The sequence below is a fragment of the Setaria viridis genome, chromosome 9, assembly GCF_005286985.2.
Source record: "Setaria viridis chromosome 9, Setaria_viridis_v4.0, whole genome shotgun sequence".
NCBI classification, from domain to species: domain Eukaryota; kingdom Viridiplantae; phylum Streptophyta; class Magnoliopsida; order Poales; family Poaceae; genus Setaria; species Setaria viridis.
The window spans coordinates 34,695,316-34,717,451 of NC_048271.2; the positions used below are offsets into that span (position 1 = coordinate 34,695,316).

The 22,136-nt window shown below is 46.6% G+C and overlaps 2 protein-coding genes across 4 annotated transcripts; one reads left to right on the top strand and one right to left on the bottom strand.

The window, feature by feature from the left end:
- Positions 1-524: 524 nt before the first annotated feature.
- LOC117835975 (protein ALWAYS EARLY 1) lies at positions 525-8,407 on the bottom strand. 3 transcript variants are annotated; one of them, XM_034715315.2, is made up of 16 exons: positions 8,134-8,406; positions 7,360-7,487; positions 7,090-7,185; positions 6,906-6,968; positions 6,539-6,616; positions 5,756-5,930; positions 5,144-5,575; positions 4,172-4,255; positions 3,929-4,062; positions 3,312-3,557; positions 3,051-3,232; positions 2,666-2,948; positions 1,757-1,963; positions 1,409-1,588; positions 1,165-1,320; positions 525-1,039 (listed from the first exon to the last, which is right to left on the bottom strand). In XM_034715315.2, exons 2-16 carry the CDS (start codon positions 7,453-7,455, stop codon positions 869-871), a joined length of 2,583 nt encoding a protein of 860 aa, XP_034571206.1. In that variant the 5' UTR covers positions 7,456-7,487; positions 8,134-8,406; the 3' UTR covers positions 525-868. The 3 variants fall into 3 exon arrangements, with proteins under 3 accessions (XP_034571206.1, XP_034571205.1, XP_072147211.1); XM_034715314.2 differs by having other exon boundaries at positions 7,360-7,490; XM_072291110.1 differs by lacking the exons at positions 525-1,039; positions 1,165-1,320 and having other exon boundaries at positions 1,420-1,588; positions 1,840-1,963; positions 7,360-7,490; positions 8,134-8,407.
- A 9,477-nt stretch (positions 8,408-17,884) lies between these two features.
- On the top strand, positions 17,885-19,300 carry LOC117836423 (uncharacterized). Its single transcript, XM_034715846.2, has 2 exons — positions 17,885-18,706; positions 18,826-19,300. The coding sequence occupies exons 1-2, from the start codon at positions 18,066-18,068 to the stop codon at positions 18,962-18,964; spliced, it is 780 nt and encodes a 259-aa protein (XP_034571737.1). The 5' UTR covers positions 17,885-18,065; the 3' UTR covers positions 18,965-19,300.
- The last annotated feature ends 2,836 nt before the right edge of the window (positions 19,301-22,136 follow it).

Consider the following 22,136-nt stretch of genomic DNA (forward strand, 5'->3'; position numbering starts at 1 on the left):
TAATTATCTTGTTGTAAGCAATCCATTGGTGTAATCGAAATTTAATTTGGATATACGATTTAAAATCTATAGATTTTTTTTCAAAATTACTTTGCATGTGTATGATGTCAACAATTTTTTTCCTCGCTTGTGTGCTGCAGAATCTGAGTAGTTTTTTCCTGCTAAAGCTGGACCTTGTGGGCCAAATCTTCAGGCTTGTGTGCTGCAGAATCTGAGTAGTTTTCTCCTGCTAAAGCTGGACCTTGTGGGCCAAATCTTCAGGCGACAGGTGGTGAATTTGTCGCTTTCGGAAGGTGGCGAATTTGTCGCTTTCGGTGATAACTAGCCGCACCCGTCCATTGAGCCCCCAACAATTTTCAACCATGGATGAATAGGAAGAAGAAGAAGAAAAGGAGAGGAGGAAGGAAGAAGAAGAGTAAAATGATCCACCCTCTCCTAAAATCCTAGATCCACCCGGTATTCACTTTGACTGGAATTGAAGATGGTGTTAGAGTTGAGGGTCAAAAGTAGTCAAACTAGTTAGATGACGTCAACTATGAACTATCCCTGAACCTATATTTACCAAATATGAGGAAGTAAAACCTGTTCGTGCAGGAGTACAATAATATATACACAGATTACAAGAATAGACACCGCATATCAAACTTGTTTCGGTGCATGGGGAATCTGCTCCATATGCTATTTTTCTTGCCATGCAACTGGACTCGCCGTTAAAATTAAGCCAATCGCAGTCAGAGGGCAGCAACACCTGTTTGGTTTTCAACTGACAGCCGAGGAAGTAGCGCTCTGAGCCTGACTGCTGGGCCCGACAGGTCTTGAAGAAGGCAGGGGGAGTCCTACAAGGGGATGAATATGAAACATGCCGCTGTTACAATGTCCTGGGCATAAGTGCCACTGTCTGGCTCGTTATGATCGAAATATGTTTCTCTATGTCTCTGTAGATCGCGAGGTTCTCTGAACAGGTAGGGAGCAGCATTGCGGAGAAACGCTGCAGGATGCCTGCTATGTTTGCAGGTGGGTGCCGTGAGTCGGCAAGGCGCTGCATGGTACAGAATCGCACAAGCAATGTTAAGTGAGATGGAAACAATTGTAACTTTTATCTCTCGTTGACAAATTACAACAAATGTGTAAATGTTTTTGAGGACAAGTGCATAAATATTTTACCTTGATTGCAAGAACCGTGGCAGTGCAGTTCATAATCAGGTTTGATGGAAGCTGGGAATCACAAGTAACAGCCCCAAGATCAGGGCTTATACAATTAGTTGCTTGATTAACTGCGCCTGCTCCTTCATCTTGAGAACTGTTACCTCCAGATGTTGCCTGTCAACGCAATTACAAATTATTGAGTGAGACTGCAAGACATTTAATTATGCAGAAGTCAGTAATTGCAGGGCAACCATTGACCAACCTGCATAACTTCATCTACCATCTCCCTAGCTTGTGATTGCATGCTTCGGACGAATGCAGAACAGTACGACTCTAATTGATCGTAATGATCATCATTGTTGTTTGGGAAATCTGTAGATTGTACAATACCATCAGAAGTACTCTCTTTTTGTGTCCTTTCACTGTCTACAGAGTATTCGACCTGCAAGTAAAAACATCAGTAAAGAATTGACTCTGAGATGCCAAGATCAGGAGTATTGCATTTTGCAGAACAGCCAAGGACTGAGCGATATTATGTGTAAATACAAAGTTATTTAGCCTTCATAAGCTTTTTTTGAACCTACGGAAATGAATTTGGACAGAATAGAACCTCAAGCTGTTCATCTGATGTAATGTCCACACTAATAGGCAGTTCAGGTATAGAAACTTCATTAATGGTATGATCTCTGTTACCACTTGGTGTAACCTTGAAAACGTGCTCCATCTCCAGTATGTTGTGAACATCATGTGAATCCAATGTGCTCCTGACATTATCAGGAAGATTATCTAGCCAATTCACAGGCATACAATCAACGTCCTGAAAATACATACGTTCAGTTATGCATGTCTTGATACTCAACCACATTTATGCAAAAAAAATTGTAAATTTTTAAAATATGTTTTCCAAGCTAAATGTTGAAATATGATCCAAAGTAATGATTCTGATTTCCATGGCAATCATCCGGCCAAAAGTACATAAATCATCACAAGACAAATTGTATACAAACTATTGGTATATATTCCATCCAACCAAAAATTATATGGCATATTTTTCATATTTTTGTAACTGACCTAAATACAGAGCATATTTCCAAAACAAAATAATTCTGCTATCCCCAATATAATCCTTTCAAATATCTGGGTTTTTTTACATTGTCTTGCTGAAAATGCATATGCCGTGTTTTCTCAGATGGAGGGGATCCTTACACATTATGAACACTGTAGCTGGACAACGAAAATACATTTTATAGCTGGCAATCTGGTTTTGAGTGGATTCTGTTTGGGCATACTTGTCCGTGGTACACATGTAAAAAGCAAAAGGCTTGCCACTGCATTTCTAGAGAAATGGGCTTACAAAGTAAAAGAAAAATAGAGCGGCTTCAGGGAGTAAAAGAGTGGTTTTGCAACCAGTAATGAAAACTGATGATTCAACACTTGATATAACTAAATGTCTAATTTTTTGCACAAAGTAACAAGCATATTGATGATGCTGAAAACATGCAAAATAGCAGAAATGTACCTGTACTAGATCAAGACCAAGTTCAGGGTTATCAAACTGAACCTTGCAGCAATCCTGATCCACCATCACCACTTTACCATCACAAAGTTCCCTAGAACTTGGGTGGCGAACAATGACCTGCTGACCAATTGAAAATGGCCGAGCTACGTCTGCTGGTAGAGAATCTAGCGAACCATCACTTAGTTGAGCATAGTATGTCCTAACTTCTTTGCGATAATCCTCGAGTTGTTTTCTTTCCACCACCAGAAAATTATCAGAAAAGCGCCGGGGCTTGCCACGATAGCTGCAGGAAAAAGTTCTTTCAAGTTACAACATAAACAAACAAAATAATAACAAAACTGAGGATAAGAGAACAGATGATGTTCCAAAGTTTGCTAGATAATACCTTCGTATTATGCTCCACTCGGATCTAGCCAACCGTGAAATATGCCTCAAATATGGATGATTCATGTACTTCGCAAACTCATTATCCATAAACCAAGGAAAATCAATTGCGCTGTAGAACCACTCATATGTACACCATCTGCGAAGAAATTCAGATGACAAACAGTGCAGTAATTTTCTTGCCTGAAAATAGTCAGATTTAGGACTCCATGCGGGAACTAAATGTTTCTGTAACATTAATGAACTATGGCATACACTCTACCTCTACATTATCTGAACCTTCATTGCACATCACATACTTCTTTTTTCTATGCATTTTGTTTTTCATTTTCCTTCTCCTTGACATACTTATTTCAGGGTTGATTTCCCTTGGTACAGTGGGGTACACTTCACAGAAAATATTTGCAGTTGATTCCGGTAAATCCTCTAATCCTCTTGCAGAGTCAGAATTTGAGGAACCCTCAGTGATATCAATAGCATGCACAACATTTATTTCTTCAGCGGGCACCTGCCAAAAAGGAAAAGAACGCAGATGAGAATTATCATAAGAGTATCCAAAGAGACTAACGTTGTAACAAAGGAGAACACATAAAATTGACCTAAGGTGGATTCAAATGATAAATGTGCAGATAGTGGCCACTCGATGTATATTGATCAAAAGCTCAAAACAGATACCCAATCAGAAATAAATAAGCAATGACTTCCCAGTTCCAATGGACATCCCCCAAGATTTTATGAACTTAGTAGGGCACAGTCGACACAGCTAAAGATCAAAAATGCAAAAAAAAATGATAGTATCTAATTGAAGAACTGTGGAAGTCAGCATATTAATGCTAAACTGATTTGTCACAAAATACGGCTCGGTATCAAAAAATTTACCTTGGTATGCCTTTTCCGCTTGGTCTTGGAAGCACTGCATTCAGTAATTGGCTTCCCTTGTTTAGATAGATCAACAGGAGAATGCCCTTCATCCTTGCTCTCAGATAATGTAAAGTCACTTTTTCTAAGTGTATCTGAATCATTATAAAAGAGAAATGGAATTATAGGCAATGAGTAAATGAATGAGATAGTATGTATTGTGAAAAACAAAACGAAGTAGTAGGAGCTGTAATGGAAGATAACTTGAAGTAATATTAATCTTGAGTTTTGACATCTTATCAGGTTCATCCACCAGACTCTGCAACACGTCTAAGATCAAAATATCATCTGCAAACATAATAGAATAACAGTTATCAAATTTTTACACTGCTTGTCAATCTTCACCAGTACCAAGATTATCAATGAGTACTATTTTTTTTGAAAGATCACCAATGAGTACTAATATCAGGTAGAACAAACGAGTAGTCAAAGCAACCAAGTAGCAGAAGAAATTAACTTGATAACTGCTCAATATAGGAACAAAGTCTACATAATGGATGTGTTCTAAGTTTGTAACTTGTTGACTACCTAATTGCTCTGTAATGACTTGGTGTTAGAGTTCCATTCTTATTTAGGGGAAGGCTGGATTGCACTTCTTTTGATTTCTTACATATAATTGGGAACAAGGGTTTAGTCTACTTTATCTTACATGATTGTTGAGTAGTCACATAAATCAGTTCATTTGTATAAAAATTCCATATTAAAAAGGCTATTAAAACTCACATATGGCCAACCATGATTTAATTCATGAATGAAACATTCTTTGCTGCAAAGGAAGAAAAATTGATATACTAAGGGCATGCTTGTGAGATAAAAGCTCCCATAAGCATAGAGTAGCGTTCAGACTGTTTGCATGAACTATTAAAGGCTAAAAAGCTCTATCTTAATGAAATGACAGGCAGCTCTCCTGCGTAGTTCGAGAAAAAAAAAGGCTAAAAAGCTTTTCCCTTAATTCTCAGGCCCCAGCTAAACGGTTGACAGGATGCGCGCACAGGCTCAGGCTTTCCCAGTATGGCCTGATCAGAGAAAGAGGCTAAATGATCCGATGAGTGAATTGTATGATGACAAAGGAGTATAAAGTATCATAGACAGAAAATGGAACTGTAAACTGAAGGAATATTAAAATTTGCTTTAATAGTGATTATGGAAAGGAACAGGATCATTGCAGAAAAATACCTGCAGAAATAAACATACTAGACATCTGTTGCTTGAGTAATCCAGAAGGTTTGTTCTCTTCTTTAACCTCCATCATAGTTTCATGCCCAACTTTACTGGCCCGGCCTCTGTCCATTGTTTGGTCCATTCTTCTTTTTTTCAGAGGTTGCTGAGTCTGACATATCTCAGTGTCTCCATTGGTCTCCAAGAGAGCTTGGCATTCAACACCTTTAGTTGCTTCCATGATTCCAGATCTTCCATCAGGAGAGCACTCGTTCATCGAAAAATTAGCACGGTCATTATTAATCTTGTCATTATTCCTTTTTGTAGAACTCATGGCGTTTTTAAATTCTGGTGTGGCATCATTAATAGCATTCCTGTCTGCAGGAACTATAACCGGTATCCGAGGGGTACGATTCCCAACAGGATGACTTTGACTGTTCCTAGCCAGTTCTGAAAAAGCAATGAAGTTGTCAAAACTACTTAGGCAACAGAATTATCCAATGAAAATGCTTCTCAACATTTTGTTCAGCTAAGTCTTCCTTCTTAGTTGGCAATTTCCCTCAAGAGACAGCCAGAAAGATCAGTACGAAAAAAAATAAAGATGAAAACCATTTTCCAAAGGATACTTGCCTCCATAGTATCTTTTCTTAAAGGAAGGTGAAAATCCAGGAATTTTCCCTGCGTGATAGGAGCCATGAGGGTGAGGTGCTTCATGTACTTTATGCTGAGTAGCTTCTCCATGTTTCTTTGCCTTCCCAGATGCTCTAATTGTTTGTCCATTTCCTCTATGACTTGAGGATAATTCCTATCATTTTCAGCATCACAGGACAATGAAAATTTCAAGTCAATGTGTTCTGTATACTTTAAGCTTTGTGGTAAAAAGATTAACAAAAAAAATCTAAACTAAAGGAAACAAATAGTGTGTTATGGATCTGACAAGGAAGTTGGCTTCAGAGGAAGCCAGTTAACGTGTGTACATATCAAGATCATTACCCCATCCAGTCACCAAAAAGCGACCACATATTCCATTTGTATAATTAGACTAGGCCTAAGAAGTACAATTATACTAGGCCGAAGAAGTAGAAACTATAATGCAATGTCCCAAGCCACTCCAGATTGAATGTTACTTTTAGGCTTAGGAAAGGCATCATCATCGCATACTTACTTATCTTATTGTTTGATTAATGAAACTAAACTAATGTGGTGAAAATTAAGACACGGCAGTGTAACTGAGCTCAGAAGAATAAGAACAATCGGGACTCCAGGACTGGTCATCTTCATTATAATAAATTCCGCACTGTGGCGTCATATGGTAGGCACGTTTACATGAGGAAGTTGCTGAAAATTTAGCATACACAGAAAAGTAAACAGTATGCGAGCATCTACAAGAAGTAAATCCTAACTCAAGCTTACCAAAACATTGCAATGACCAGTCACTAATGCAATAAATCCCATGGAAGTAGCTTGATGCTCTGGAAGAGATAAGAAAGTCTGCCAAAAGAAATAAAACATGTCAATATACAACAGATTGTGGTTTCAAACATGACTCCAAGCTGAATTGTATTTTACAAACAGTCAAACACATATTAAAACATGAACTTTCAGATAAGCATTGTTGTTCAAATAGAATGTACTTTTTATTTTTGAGGAACCGAATGTACTTTTTATTAGCAAAATATCGTCTTTAGTTTTGATAAACCCAGTAATGGCGGTAGCTGCAAAAAAAAGAGGGTAGTTTGCAAAAGAACAAGGATACAATAACAATACACTAGAGACTCACCCGATGCATAGCATAGAGAGCTTTTACCATGTCTGGTGATTTATGACCGACCGCTGCACTGATCTGTGTATTCATATTCACCAAACAGCATTTAGGCAGTCAACAAATAGCATTACCATTATGCCTCAAGAGATACTTAGGAGTACATAATAAGGAAAATCAAAGGGAAATGGACAGTCCAAACCTTTTTCCAGTCTTTTCCATGTCGATGGTAGGCTTTATAGAAGCACATAAGCTCATCGTTGGTCCATATGGGACCTAAATCTGAGATTTTCTCCTTCTACAAAATGGATACATTTTTATGATGACGAGAGCAGACGAATGACACATTATTTCAGAGTGAAATGGCATTCTAGAGAATACAGTTCAACAGTTGTAGGCCACCATCTACAATCTATCAATTGATAATCTTCATCAAACTTCCAAAATAAATATGTTTGCTTTTAGTTTATACCTTGACTGAACTAGGTACCTCCTCGTGCTGCTGTCGATCCTCATATCCTTTTATTCTGATCTTGGTAATTGTTCGAGAAACTTTTGCCGGACCCATTGAAACTGTCCTCAGCTATAGCTCAAGAAGAACTGCTGCAAGTGATAAGTGCAAGATCAGTATGTACGGCAGAAATTAGCAGAGCACATAAGAATGTTGCTTGCAAGTAGTATAATTTCATCTAAACTTTGAAGTTTTACATACTTTCTTTAATCTAAGATGCGGTGACAAACTGACAACGGTTGAATTAAAGAAAGAAAAAAACTCGATTTGTGATCCATTTATTTAATAGTTTACATTGATCAGAATCTTGTACCAACTGCAGTCATAAAATAGCCATCTTGATTATTGCATCTTATACTCTGGTTTAGGTACAGATGCAGAGTCCAAAACTTAGGGGCGATAGTTAGAATTTTCTAGCAGCACTGTGGTATCAACGCGGCACATAAGAACCCAGACTGATCTGATACACACCCATGAGGCCATGACACATGATCATCCATGCCAGTGGAGAACCAGAAACCGAATAAGAAGATAAGCCCGCTCCTCCCCCCTGATTTCGTTTGAAGAAGAGGAGGAGACCTTCCAGAGCTGATCGCATAACACATCTCCCGCAATCGCCATAAAACTACAGCGATCTCTCAAAGGACAGGCAATCCCAACATCTTACCGCAATGCTATCCGGCCGCCATCCTCCATGCTCAACAAGAAGAGAGCAACGGGAATCGGGATTTTTACCTTCTCTGCCAGCCGGGGGCCGGCGGGTCGAACTGGAATTGGAGGCGTCGGCGGCGGCGGCGGCGGAGGCTTTCTCCCAGAATGCTTGGCGGAATCGGCTGCGGCACCGAGGCGGGCGAGAGAGGGTCGTAGGGAGCGAACCGTCTGATCGACGGAGCTCGGCGGCGGGTGGCGGCAGCGAGGGACGGCTGCTGCCGGAGGAGGGAGGCGTGGGTTTTCGTGGGGAGAGAGAGGCCCGCTGCTGCGGTCTTGTCGATCGATCAGCGGCAAAACAAAATTGTGGAGAATAAATAAGATTAATTAATCCGTCTGGCATGCATGCTGGAGAGCAGGCAAAACCGCAAAATAGAGAGCGCGGCGACTTGGGTTGGGCTTCGTGGACGATGTCGTAGTTGTCTGGATCTATCTTTCAGATGGGCTCTACTTCAGTCAGGCTCATGAGCCCAGGTATTTTGTGTGGCCGTTTCCGGACACTGTGGGCTGTGGGCTGTGGCCACCGAAAGCAAACGCTCGATAGCGTACGTTTGAAAAAGCCGATCGTGTTTTCAAAAAAAAAAAAAAAAAAAAGCCGATCGAAGCGACAAACGCGGCGGAGACGGTCTGTACGTTTTAAAAATTAAATCTGGATCGCTTCACTACGTGTACGCAGCGATCCATGTGTTTTAGCAAGTAATCGGTTCACAAGTCAACGTTTCCTCATAAGACGGACGGAGGAGGCAGGCTAGCTGCATGTGTCAACGCGAAATGAGCGTGATTGTTGCTTGGTGCTTGCTACTAGCTTCGGTCTTGTCTACGGCGGGGCGGGATCTTGCTCCCGTGCTACCCGCGCCTTGTACGCGAAGTCGCGAACACAAAGGCAGCAGGCCTGGCCGGCTGCATACTTCCATGCAAATGCAACGCACCCTTAATTGTTAAGCCAATCTTGACTTGATGGTGTGCACGTGGGCGGAGGTTAGCGATTAACTAAACTTGTGAGTTGTGAGGTTAGCGCTGGAGTTATCGCTAATCAACGTAATCTATCAGCTACTTCCGACGTTCTTTCATTCGCGTGAACCTTCCTAAGCTTGTTGAATCACGCGGGTTCATCGTATACGCATACGCATCAACCGACCGATTGATGTAGGAGATTCTCTTTTGATAACAATGACGCATAACTAATGTGATGTCTCGCTGAACAAGAATTGACGCGCGCGCATTTTACATGGGGAATGCTTTTGCATGCAACAATAATGTTTCTGCTGTTGCAACGCGATTCCCTTCCGATCGTGCATGGAGTGTTGCTCATTCTATAAGGCCTCCTCCAATGGCTATCTCTAAGCTAGCATAACTGTCCACATGGGAGGAGGGAGAGGTAGATATTCTCCATGCTAGCGTGAGAAGAAGAGCTAGGCTCTCTGCGTTTTTCCATGCAGAAGGAGCAGACTCCCACCATTTCCTCTCACAAAAAATAATGATGAACGGGTCCCACATATAATAGAAGAAAGAATATATAAATAAAGAAATCCTTACATGCGGGACTCCTTGGATGATATACTCATGAGCGTCAGATTTAGTTACTGGCAGTCCACCAAGGGGTGCCCAAGTGGTAGACTTGTAGACGGGGGAGATCGCAAGACCAAGAACTCGAATGGTAACATAGGTTTAGACAGGTTCGGGCCTCCAGAGAGTAATACCCTATTGCTGATCATAGGTGCGAAGAGTTAACATTTGTTGGGTTGAGTTGCCCTCGGGGGGTGTCCCTGGCCGCCTTATATAGGTTGACGATCTAGGGTTACAAGTCGGATAGAATCTAATCCTAGTCGGTTGTTATAAGAAAATTAATCTGAGTCGGTTTACAACAAGTATCCCGTGATATCCAGACTGAATCGGTTCGTCCGGCCTCCAAGCTTGTGCTTCACGAAACATCACGCCTTGGCCCGCACGGCATGGTCAGGTGGGTCCACCTATCAAGACCAATCAGTATCCTGGTCGGTGGGGACCCGTAGGTACCCTTATCCTTTAAGCTCCCCAACAATGTGGAGTCGAACAGAAGCTTGATGGATATACAACAAAGCTTGTAATATACTCGGCTGAAGTTGCGGTTTCGTCGTAGTGACAAAGAGGCTGCCCAGTGCTAAAAAAGAAAGAAAGAAAAATTCAAATTTGAGCAAGCGCATGACCAAATGCGCGTGGCACAAGCGACTGCCGAGCTTCAAGATGTCGGGCATCATGCAGATCGAAGGGAAGTGTATGGAGGGCGTCGCAAGACGCACTCCATATGGAGTATCCCCCGAGCCTTGAAGCGATTAAAGTAATCGGTCCAAGGGTCGAATTGTCTTATCGTGTAGTAGCTGTATTATTAACTCAAAGATGAAGCACCCAGCATCGGAACACGAGGCACAGCGAAGCCAAGGAGGCACGCCGACCAAAAATAGGGCGCCCAGCCCTCGAGCGCGAGGACTGGCAGAGCCAAGGAGGCACGCCGACCAAATCTATGCGCCCAGCCCCCAAGCATGAGGACTGGCGCTGAGCCAAGGAGGGACGCCTTCCGCCCCAAGCCAGAGAGGTCGGTCGGGCGACGGGAGGCACGCCAAGTCATCTGTGGTGCCCAGCCCCCGAGTCTAGGAGCCAACTGAGCCACGAAAACATTCCGAGTTGCCTCCCGCCCCGAGCCAGAGAGGTCGGTCGGGCAACAGGAGGCACGCTGAGTTGTCTGTGGCACCCAACCCCCGAGCCTAGGATTTGGCTGAGCCACAGAAGCACGCCAAGTCACCTCCCGCCCCAAGCTAGAGAGGTCAGCCAGGCAACGGGAGGCACACCGAGTCATCTGTAGCACCCAGCCCCCGAGCCTGGGAGCCGGCCGAGCCGTGGAAGCACGCCAAGTCGCCACCCCCACCCAATCCCTGAGCCTGGGAGCCGGTCGAGCCATGGAAGCACGCCAAGTCACCACCCGCACCCAATCCCCAAGCCTGGGAGGTCGGCCGGGTGGCAGGAGGCATGCCGAGTAGTTTATGAGCTGTAAAAGGATAATATAAAGATTATGTAGCATAATGTAGAAAAACTAATAATTGAATAACTCAGAATTTTATTCGGTGGTGTAGAAGTAAATTCTTGCACGTCCTGCTCTTGTAGGTCATGTAATTTTCTCAGGTAGTTAGCCTGTTACATTTAAGCACCTGATCCTGCCGGGGTGTTGCCAAGAGCGGACTCGAGTGTGCTTAGCAAGAAGCGACACATGAGGGCCAGGTTTCACGGATTAAGGCGTGTGCTACCCGAGTACTTTAGCAACCGTTAAGAAAGATGGACAAGCAGCAAGGCAGCTAGAACTGTGCAGAAAAGCGAAAGCGTGTGATGGGCACTTGTAGGGCGCACCCCCCGACTGTCCGTTTAGTGGGTGGACCAAGCTGTATAAGCAATCGGGGCGCGACCAAGGTGGTCGGTGAAAGTCACAAAGACGTAGGAAAATCGAAGCGTGTGGAGATATACGGAAGCGGTAAAATATTTAATTGAAATAAAACTTAGCTTAGATTCCTGGCCGAGTCGGAGAATCGATGTTATGCCCAAGTAGGCTGCTATCTTGTAAACAGTTGTTGTCAAAGGGATTCGGGTGTTCGAAGTGGTTGGTGGTGTATCGGTGGTAAGCAGTGCACCGTCCTGTCGGTTGTCTCATCGAGGCTGCCGCCTAGTGCACCGGGCGCGCATGAGCTCCGACCCGTGCGATCCGTCGTTGGGTGCTCGGCAGGTTAGCCGTACGGAAAACCATGCATGCATCACGTTAGCCTCAGAAACACGGATACGGCAATGAAGGTGCGTATCCCGTATCCGATACGTATCCGATACGGATACACCTGGGATACGACCGGGATACGTATCCGCGGCGTGTCGGCGTATCCTTGCTTATTTGGGCCGGAAACTAAGGAATGGAAACGTTTCGGCCCAGTCGATACGGCCCAGCCCAACTTACCACCACCCAAACTTCCTTTGCCCTACTCCTGACCACCTGACGCAGCCGCCTGCCCGCCTCTGCCTCACACGCGCAGCCGCCTCTGCCTCCCGTCCGGCGGCTAGCCTCCGCCCTCGCCGGTGGCCAAGGCTCCGCCCTCGCCGGCGACAAGAAGCCCCCAGCCCCTCGCGACGGCGACGAGAAGCTGCGCCCGGCCGGCCCCTCACGACGGCGACGAGGAGCTGCGCCCGGCCGGCCCCCCGCGCGACGGCCGGATGCAACGCCGCCGAGCCCCTAGCCCCCTGCGAGTTCTTCGAGCCCCTAGCCCCGCTCGTACCCGTGAGTTCCTCTCCCTCCCCAATCCGATTTAGAGCTAGTGCACCCTGTCGGCCTGCCCCATTAGGCCAAAGGCCATTACCCCTTCCTGATTACTGATTAGAGCCTTATTGATTTTGTCCAATGTTCATTGTCGACCAGTATGGCATCTCCAAATTTGAGTAGTGCAGGTAGTGGTAGTGCTACTGCTAGTGGTAGTGTGGGATCTGGATCCAGAGAAGCAACTGATATCAAGGCTCCGCTGTGGGATCATGTCACCATTCTAGAGAGGCCTAAAGCTGGTGGAGGAAATGCTTTATGGAGATGCAACTATTGTCCATTGGAAAAAAGCAGCAGCTACACTAGAGTTGAAGCTCATTTGCTGCAGAAATCAGGGAAGAGGATTAGCAAATGTCCGAAGGTTTCATATGAAATGCTGAGTGAGATGAGGAGGGAAGTGGAAAGGTGCAAGGAGCTGGTGGAAAGAGCAAAGACACGCACTGTTGCTTTGCCTGTAGCTCCTTCTTCAGCCAATTACAACAAGAAGAACAAGAGGGGACCTGCTTCTATGTTGGAAAAATCTTGGGCATTGCAAGACCGCAAGCACTTGGATGCTTTAATTGTTAGAGCAATGTATTTTGGAGGGATATCTTTCAACTTTTTGAGAAACCCATATTTTAGAGAAGCTTTTGCATTTGCTTGCAGCCACAATTTGCAAGGTTACACAATCCTTGGGTATAACAGGGCTAGGGAATCACTCCTGAAGCAAGAAATAAGGCACATAGAGACTCTATTGGAGAGTACAAAGAGCACATGACCAGAGAAAGGGGTCACAATCTGCAGTGATGGTTGGTCAGATCCTCAGAGGAGGCCAATCATCAACTTCATTGCTGTTTCTGAGAAAGCTCCAATATTTTTGAGGGCTGACAATTGTGACGGAGAATACAAGTCAAAAGAATATATTGCTGAGAAGTTGAGGGCTATTATTGATGAAGTAGGTCGACAAAATGTGGTACAAATCATCACAGATAATGCTGCAAACTGCAAAGGTGCGGGTCTTTTAATTGAAGCTGAAAATGATCACATATTTTGGACACCTTGTGTAGTGCATACTCTCAACCTTGCTATGAAAAATATATGTGAACCTAAACTGCCAAGGACACCTACTGATGAGGATATGCATGTTTGGGGACAACAAGAATTTATACATGATGTTAAAGTTGAGGCTAGTATGATCAAGAATTTCATAATGAATCATGGCATGCGTCTTTCCATGTTCAATGAGTTCAGCCATTTGAAGTTGCTTTCTATTGCTGAAACAAGATTTGCATCGGTTGTGTGTATGCTAAAACGGTTTGTTGAGGTAAAAGCAGCTCTCCAACACATGGTGATTAGTGACAAATGGAGCATCTACAAAGAGGATGCTTCAACTGCCCAACATGTAAAGGAAAAAATACTAAGTGATGTCTGGTGGGGCAATGTAGATTACATTCTTAGGATCACTACTCCTATCTATGATATGATACGCTTTGCGGACACCGACACCCCATGTCTTCACTTAATCTATGAGATGTGGGATTCAATGATTGAGAAAGTGAAGAAAGAGATATATCTGTATGAAGGGAAGGAACCAAATGAGGAGTCAGACCTCTACTCTGTTATTCATGATATATTGATTGCTAGGTGGACAAAAGGCAATAATCCACTACATTGTTTGGCTCATTCACTCAATCCAAGGTAACACTATACACTATACATTTCAGAATTCAGATTCTTTGCCCTTTATTTTTTTAGTTGCTCATGTTCTAAATTGTAATGCTAAATTGCCAAATGCAGATTTTACAGCAACAAGTGGCTTGAAGAAGGTGCTGGTCGACTACCCCCCACAAGGATAAGGAGGTATCACAAATGAGGATGACTTGCTTCAAGAAGTTCTTTCGCATACTGCAAGAGTTGGCTAAAGTAAACGAAGAATATTCAAGGTTTTCTAGTTGTTCAGAAGAATTCAATGATCCTGATCCTATACATGATAGATGGGTTGTTTCCCCAATGACTTGGTGGACAAATCATGGACAATCTGTCCCTCTATTGATGAGTTTGGCCTTAAAATTGCTGAGCCAACCGGCCTCCTCTTCTTGCTGTGAAAGAAATTGGAGCACATATAGCTTCATCCATAGTGTCAAGAGAAATGCCTTAACTCCTGAGCGGGCTGACGATTTGGTCTTTGTGCACTCAAATCTGAGGCATTTGTCAAGAAGAACTGATGCATACAAGACATGAGAGACAAGGATGTGGGATGTTGGAGGAGATTCTTTTGATTCCCTTAGTGGTGTAGGTCTTCTTGAAGTTGCTGACCTCTCCATTGATGAGCCTGACTTGCAGACTATATCATTTGGATTGGGTGATCTTGAGGTTGAAAGTGTGGAGGAGAATGAGGAAGTCGAGGAAGAAGCTTGATGTTGATGGCTTGATGCTATCCTTATCCTATATTGCTAGTTTGCTACTACCTTTTATTAATTTCCTAAATAAAATCCTGCTATCATGTTATTCTGAGTGTAATAGACCTTAAATGTCTCTCTGTTGAACTTGAATATCTATTTTGCAATTTAATATGCATTGTTATCTATTTATTAATAAAATAGTTAAAACGTATCCGCGTATCGGGTTATTTAAGAAATTGCCGTATCCGCGTATCCGTATCCTTCCGATACCGATACGCGTATCCGTATCCGTGCTGCTTAGACGTTAGCTCAATAACAGATTAGAATAAATCTTGCCGCCAAACACACAAGATAGGATATTATATATGGAAAGAAAAGTAGAATAAAGAGGATATTCCCTGTTCACCTAGGCTTCTTGTAGATTAATTTCTCTTAGCTGCATGAAGACGACCATGATCGCAGAGTGAAGATAGCAAACATGGTGGCGGCAGCCTTGGCAGTTGCCCCGTCTTCCGCACGTAATTGCCATGAGGCCGTCACTGATGACGCACGCATGACGCTACGCGACGCTCGGTCCGATCTTTCGACGATTACTGCTATCAAGCTCGCCGTAGGACGCAGATGCTGACCCCGTGATTAGATCGAAGGGTGTGGGTGGGTGGGCTTCATGTTGTTGAGGAAGATGACGCTGGGGCAAGATGCCATCGAGTTCGCTGGGGAGGATCACGGGATCACCCCTACCTAGCGCGCCAACTGTCGGATTTAGTGACCGACAGTCTACTTAGAGGGTGCCCAAGTGGTAGATTTGTAGGTGAGGGAGATCGCAAGACCAAGAACTCGAATGGTAACACAGAGATGCAAGGTTTAGACAGGTTCGGACCTCCGGAGAGTAATACCCTACGTCCTATGTTCTGGTGGTTTGTATTGCAGATCGCAGGTGCGAAGAGTTAACGTTTATTGGGTTGAGTTGCCTTGGGGGTGTCCCTAGCCGCATTATATAAGCTGACGACCTAGAGTTACAAGTCGGATAGAATCTAATCCTACCTAGTCGTTTATTATAAGGAAATCAATTTGAGTCGGTTTACAACAAGTATCCTATAATATTCGAGCTGAATCGGTTCGCCCGGTCTCTAAGTTTGTGCTTCACGGAACATCATGCTTTAACCTGCACGGCATGATCGGTGGGACCACCTGTCAGAATCGATCAATATCCTGTTCGGTTGGACTATGGGTACCCTACTACCCTCATCCTCGACGAGCTATCAGCTGTCTCTTGTCTCTTGTGGTTGGAGAAGGCCTACCTCCCCATGCTTATCGGGGCTGCAATGCACGAGACACTGAGGCACGATAGAAAACCGCAGCGCACGCTTTTTGACCTATTACTTGCCAGTGCCACCGCTGCAGGTACTGCATGCATATGACCGTACGAAGGTTCTCATTTTTTTTCTTAATGAAGGGATAAGAAGAATTTTCTTGAGAGACAGAAATGAAGGGATAACTTTAAAAAAAAGAAGAAATGAAAATATATAAGAGAAGATGATGGATTCAGTGCGCTAGCTATTCTGTCAACTTTCTTGGAGACATGCACTTCATTACAATATAGGAGCCAGTGGAAAACCCACATGACCCCACCAACCAACCACTCTAGTTGATCCCCCAGAGAGAGAGAGAGTACCACCACGTCACGTACGTACGTGTCCCGCATGCAAATTCTCCAGTCCTAAAGAAAGGGCTTGCACAGCTGTACGCACTACTAACGGTACGGGCACGCCGGTACGGCTCACCTGTGGTAGCTAGGCTCGGCTGACCGCAGGACGTGTACTGGCTGGAGCTGGTCCCTAGGCTAGTTTGTCTGATATGGTAAAGGTCCGAGGTTTACCCGGGCCATCATTTGCCTCTCACGTAGGAGTATTTTTAGCGGCGCCACCGGAAATTAAGTAAAAAACATACTGCCCGTCCGCGTACATTTCATAGTGTTAGAGCATCTTTTTTTCCATTCAATAATCCAATTCGATCACCATCGCCGCCGTATGTGCATCGACGGATGGATCCAGTAGATCGATCGATGTGTACTCGGCCTGGCCAATGGGCACGAAGAAGATCGAACAAGTGCTTTGTCAGCTTGCGTCTAGGATCGATAGGGAAAGGTAATGCACCCATCCATCAACTAGCTAAAGCTACCTAATCGATGTGTGCTGCTAGCTCGGCCCGCGCAGCGTGCACTAGCACAGTGCACACGTATGCATGCAGCCATCAGCCGTCTCCATCGAGCGACTGCTGGCTGGGTTCGGTGAACAGGACCCCATGACGTCACCATGTGGTCGACCTCGACCCGACCCCGGGCCACCCATCGATTTGGACACGAGCTGCAGCGCAGCCATGCATTATTAATATTCCCGCCTGGTTGGACTTGCATGCGCCGCAATTGCGAGCGCTCGGGGCCGTCCGTTCCTCCGCACGTATTTGCACTGCGGCTCCATTGCTGTTTCCCTGCAATAATGCACCATGTGTACCTGTATTTTTGTAGTTATTTTTACCCGTGGATACGATGCTTTGTCGATGTGCATGGGCATGCCCATGCTGTGTGCCGCCACGCTCGCAACAGCTAGCTAGCCAATCTTGGCGTGACGTGCACATACATACTGACACACGTACTGTACACAGCTAGCAGTGGTGCACCGTGCACGCTCGTACGGAGGTTTTTCCTACGTTCCATGACCTACGAAATTGAGGCAGATTTGTCTTCTAGCCAGCCTTTTTGCCGTTTTGCGGCTCGATCCATCATCTGCTTGGGGGGACCGACCGCGCGGCCGCGGTGAAGCCGGGAAACCAGCGGCGGCCCGGCCCAATACCATCTGCAGCAAGAGCGAGCAAGCAGCGGCTTGTTGACACCGATGCGATGCAGTGCACCGCACCGCACGGCCGCCGAAGAAGCGTCGTCGTCATCGTCGTCTGTCTCGTGAGTCGCGCGACTTCCCCGTCGCCGGCGGCCCCAACACGTGTCCCCCCGCTTCACGTGCTCCTCCGCTCCCTCTGCTAGCCTGGTCTCTCTTATCTCCCTCCTCGCCTCGCCGTCCCACATGACCTCGACCTGACCCCAGTAGCCGACGCCGTCAATCTCGCCGTCACATGCCCAACCCATCCTCGTTCCTCCCCTCCTATAAAACAACGCAACCGACGAGGGAGAGAAACCATCGCAGAAGAGCCAGCCCATCGATCAATCGGCCCCGCCGCCTGACGACATCCGACAAGCGATGGAAGCCACCTCCCCCCGCCTGACCCGCTCCGCCTCCCTCTCCGCCAACCGCCTCCCTCGCTCCCGCACCGCCAGGTTCCCGCCGTCCCCGCACCTCTGCCCGCTCTCCTCCGCCGCCGCCGCGTCGCCGCGCGCGCTCCTCCCGCTCCGCCGCGCCAGGTCCGACGCCGACCTCGCCTCCTTCGCGAGATCCGCCGTCCTCCGCCACCACACCCCGATCCCGGCCATCCTCGAGGCCAACGACGAGGAAGGGTACGACAGTAAGGCGCCGGCGGGCCTCGACCGCCTCCTCGACGGCGCCGGCGCCGGCGGGGACGGCAACAGCCCCGGCGATGGCAGCGGGGGCCGTGGAGGAAGCGGCGGGCAGGGCAGCGGCTGCGACATGGGCGAGTACTACCGCCGCGTGCTGCTGCTGGACCCCGAGAACCCGCTGCTCCTGCGCAACTACGGCAAGTACCTGCACGAGGTGGAGGGCGACCTCGCCGGCGCCGAGGGGTGCTACGCGCGCGCGCTGCTGGCGTGCCCCGGCGACGCCGACCTGCTCAGCCTCTACGGCCGCGTCATCTGGGAAGCGAACCAGGAGAAGGACCGCGCCGAGGCGTACTTCGAGCGCGCCGTGCAGGCCGCGCCGGATGACTGGTGAGTGAGTACGCGTCGATTTGTCCGCGGATTTGTACGCGCCGTGCAGGCCCAGCGTGTCGAGCTCATTCATTTATCGATCCATTACTAATAAGAGTAATTGGTATGGTTGTGTGCAGCTACGTGCTGGGATCGTACGCCAGCTTCCTGTGGGACGCCGAAGAAGACGACGACGAGGCGGCGCCGGCGGCCACCACCGAAATAAGCACGGTGGTTGCGGCGTCGTGCGACTCCCCGGCGCTGGTGCCCGCGTGCTGATCGGATGGATCCGCGCGCGGCGGGACTGGGTGTTTACCTGCTTACCGATCTACTACTGTTTTGTACTGTACTGTACATAGGAGGACGGCGGACCGGATCCAGTGCAGAGATGCTTCCATATCGACGGCGACGTCAAATGAGACGATGGTGGCGGCGAAACGGCAGCTCCCCGGAGATGCACATCGCCTCATCAGTCAGGCCGTCGGCGAGGCTGCGACGAGGGCTCCATTTTCTCTTTAATTATTAGTATTGACATAGTATGTATAGAGCGACCTTGTACTAATTACTACCTAGCTTGATGATGAATAACAGAACTTACAGATCTAGCTAGCAGAAGTCACTGTACCATTTCAGCTCTTGATCTCATGCTTCCTGCTGCTTCGATCGAACTGAGGAGCTTCCTCGATGAATCATACTGTATACGACAACTGCATGATGTATGTTGAAGCGTGCTTTGTAGCCTGATTACCGTCTCGATGCAAGTAAAATGCCATGCGTTGGATCGTTTTATCAATTTGCCCGATGCACCTACGTGTTGCTGCTCCAGCAAAACGAAGGTACAGTACCAATTAGCCAAGCAAGTTGGATCGCGTGCACCTACCCTGTAGCAGGGCCGCCGCGGCACATGACCAAACCAAGCGCATGCTGCGGGGTGCGGGGGTGAGCTGCTCCTGCGCAATTTATTCTCCAATTTATGCCTCACCTTTCCAGGACCCAAATTTCCGGGATACCACATAGAGCTCTGCAATACGTCAATACTCTATGTGCAATAAAATTTTGCCATCAAATGGATGCGTATGTATACACATACAGTGACGCACGCACACCTCACTTCTCGGATCATCCCTACCTCTTTCGCTCAGCTGTCCCAGTCCACGCCATTCACCACCCCATCATGGATGCTGCCTCGCAGGCACGATATTGCCCCCTCTTGTCCTATACTCGCATCTGAAAATTGGCCAATTTAGGTACAGGCGGCGTACAGTTAATTGCATCGTCCATTCTACGTTTCTGGCAAAAAAAAAAAAGTCCTGAACATATTCACACTAGCTAATCTATTCATTCTGTATGTTCCGATAAGAAACGTAAAAAAGATGAGCCAAGGGTAAACGTGTTGTTGTCGAGTTGGTAAGTGTTTGAATTTTTTTTTTTTTTTGGGGGGGGGGAGCAAAAACACATGCTTGATGATGCTATATGGCGTCACCATTTCAAGGCCCACAAAGCAAAGGTTTCCACGCAAGGGAAATCCTTCTTCAGAGTCCATGGGCTTTTTTTTCACAAATGGCCCGTGGGCTTATATCCTCCCAACTATTCTGTTCCGTCCATTGGCCCATATAGTGAAGATGGCCCTTGCGACTCGGACGGTCCCACGGGCTCTTTCCAGCCTCTGAAAAGTGTCCTCCTTCCTTGCCAGGTGCCACCATGGCGAGCACAAGCAAAGCAACTCACTCAGCAAGTCAGCATGTGTTGCTCCAAAAATAAAAGAAAAGAAAACAAGCCAGCATGTATAAACTAGCCCTACAAATGCTGACTAGATTTCAAAAGGAATAGATGCATTCAGTCCATCACAAAAAGGGAAAATAAAACGCATCAATTACTACTGGCCTGCACGCGAGTTTGCTGGAATAATAGCATCGAAATCAAAGGAACCAATGGCCCAATTGGCGAGCACAAGCACTGGCAGCCGCGAAGAATGAAGAATCCGGCGGCCTCCATTGATCAACTTGCTCAAGATTCCCCAATCTTCCTCCCGTACCTTCCTGCGCAGGTCACCCTGCAGGTCCCACATCGTCCATTTACAATGTTGTTTATCATCAAAACGCTCCATTATCACCAGTCGTGCCTCCACCAGATGGTGCCTTTTCCTCCCCCCATCTTCTTTTGGTTTTGATTAGATTCCTCTCGAGATAAAAAAACGAGCTGAGGAGATTCTTTGATCTGGCCTTTGTGAGTGTGATGGAGGCGGGGGATTCCGTGGGCCCTGGAGGGCTGGCCAGGCTGGCGTGGCCCGTGGGCGTGGTGCACGTGCGCGCGACATGGCAACGTGGAGCTGTAGCGCCCGCGCGCGTGGCGGCCGGCACCTTCCTCCACCACACCCCCCCGTCTGGACGGGCAGACGGCGGTGGGGTGGCGCTCCGTGCACGGGCCTCGAGAGAGAGACGTCAGACGTGGCCCAGGGAGGCGCGCCATCAGCAGCCGTCCGTCCGGTGCGGCGCAGGCGCAGAGGAGGGCGTCCGTCCGGACGCCGGAGAGCGCAGGCGGGGGGCGCCACGTGATCGCTGCAGCGAGGCGTCCGGCCTCAAACCTCACCTGATCGCACCCAACTCCGTCCACCGAATCAGGGACCACGGCAAGCCAAGATGGACCACGTCCACGCACGTAACTAGACAGAACCAGGTGTGATGATACTTCACTCTCCACTCGTGTACCCTTGCTTACACTGACCCCACAAGTTGACTAATGATCTAATGAAAACTCCTTATCAGTACTTCTCTGAGAATGGATACTAACCACTCAACATCCATGGTGCCATTTGGCGCCCACGTTCATATTTGCCATTTGTGAGTCATTAATTGTGTGTTTGATTGCATGCATCACATGATACACGCATGGATGATCCTGTATGGGGTGGTTCAACCAATTTGCTTGTACAATATAGTTCACTTTAATGGGATGACCTCATCCTAGATGAGTTGGTCCAATTCACCCAACCAAACAAAAAGATCATTATTATTTTGAATCATTTCATACATGAATCAAATGATACAACCAACCAAACACACTCTAAATCTCAATCTCCCTCTCTCGTTCCTAACCGATTATTTGCCTAGGGCCCAACCGGATGAGATCCGATAGACTCAGATGGTTTTGGTTCATTAGGATTTTAAGTAATGTATATATGAGAGGAGTTGGGAACGTTTGAGAGCTATTCGCCCGCTGTCACTGCCATCCATTGGGTTAGAATGCGAAGAGCGTTGCCTTGACGAAATTCACCCTATATATTTTGATGGGTTTACGAGGCTAGGGCGTTTCTTTGAGAATTTCTTAATGGAAATCCTTGTCACCTTCGTCCATTAGTTGGCTCTAGATTTCCATTGCAGGCGATGTGCTACACGTTATGTTAGGCGTCCGATCCTATATCTATAGATGCTATGGAGGCGTTTTGCTGATG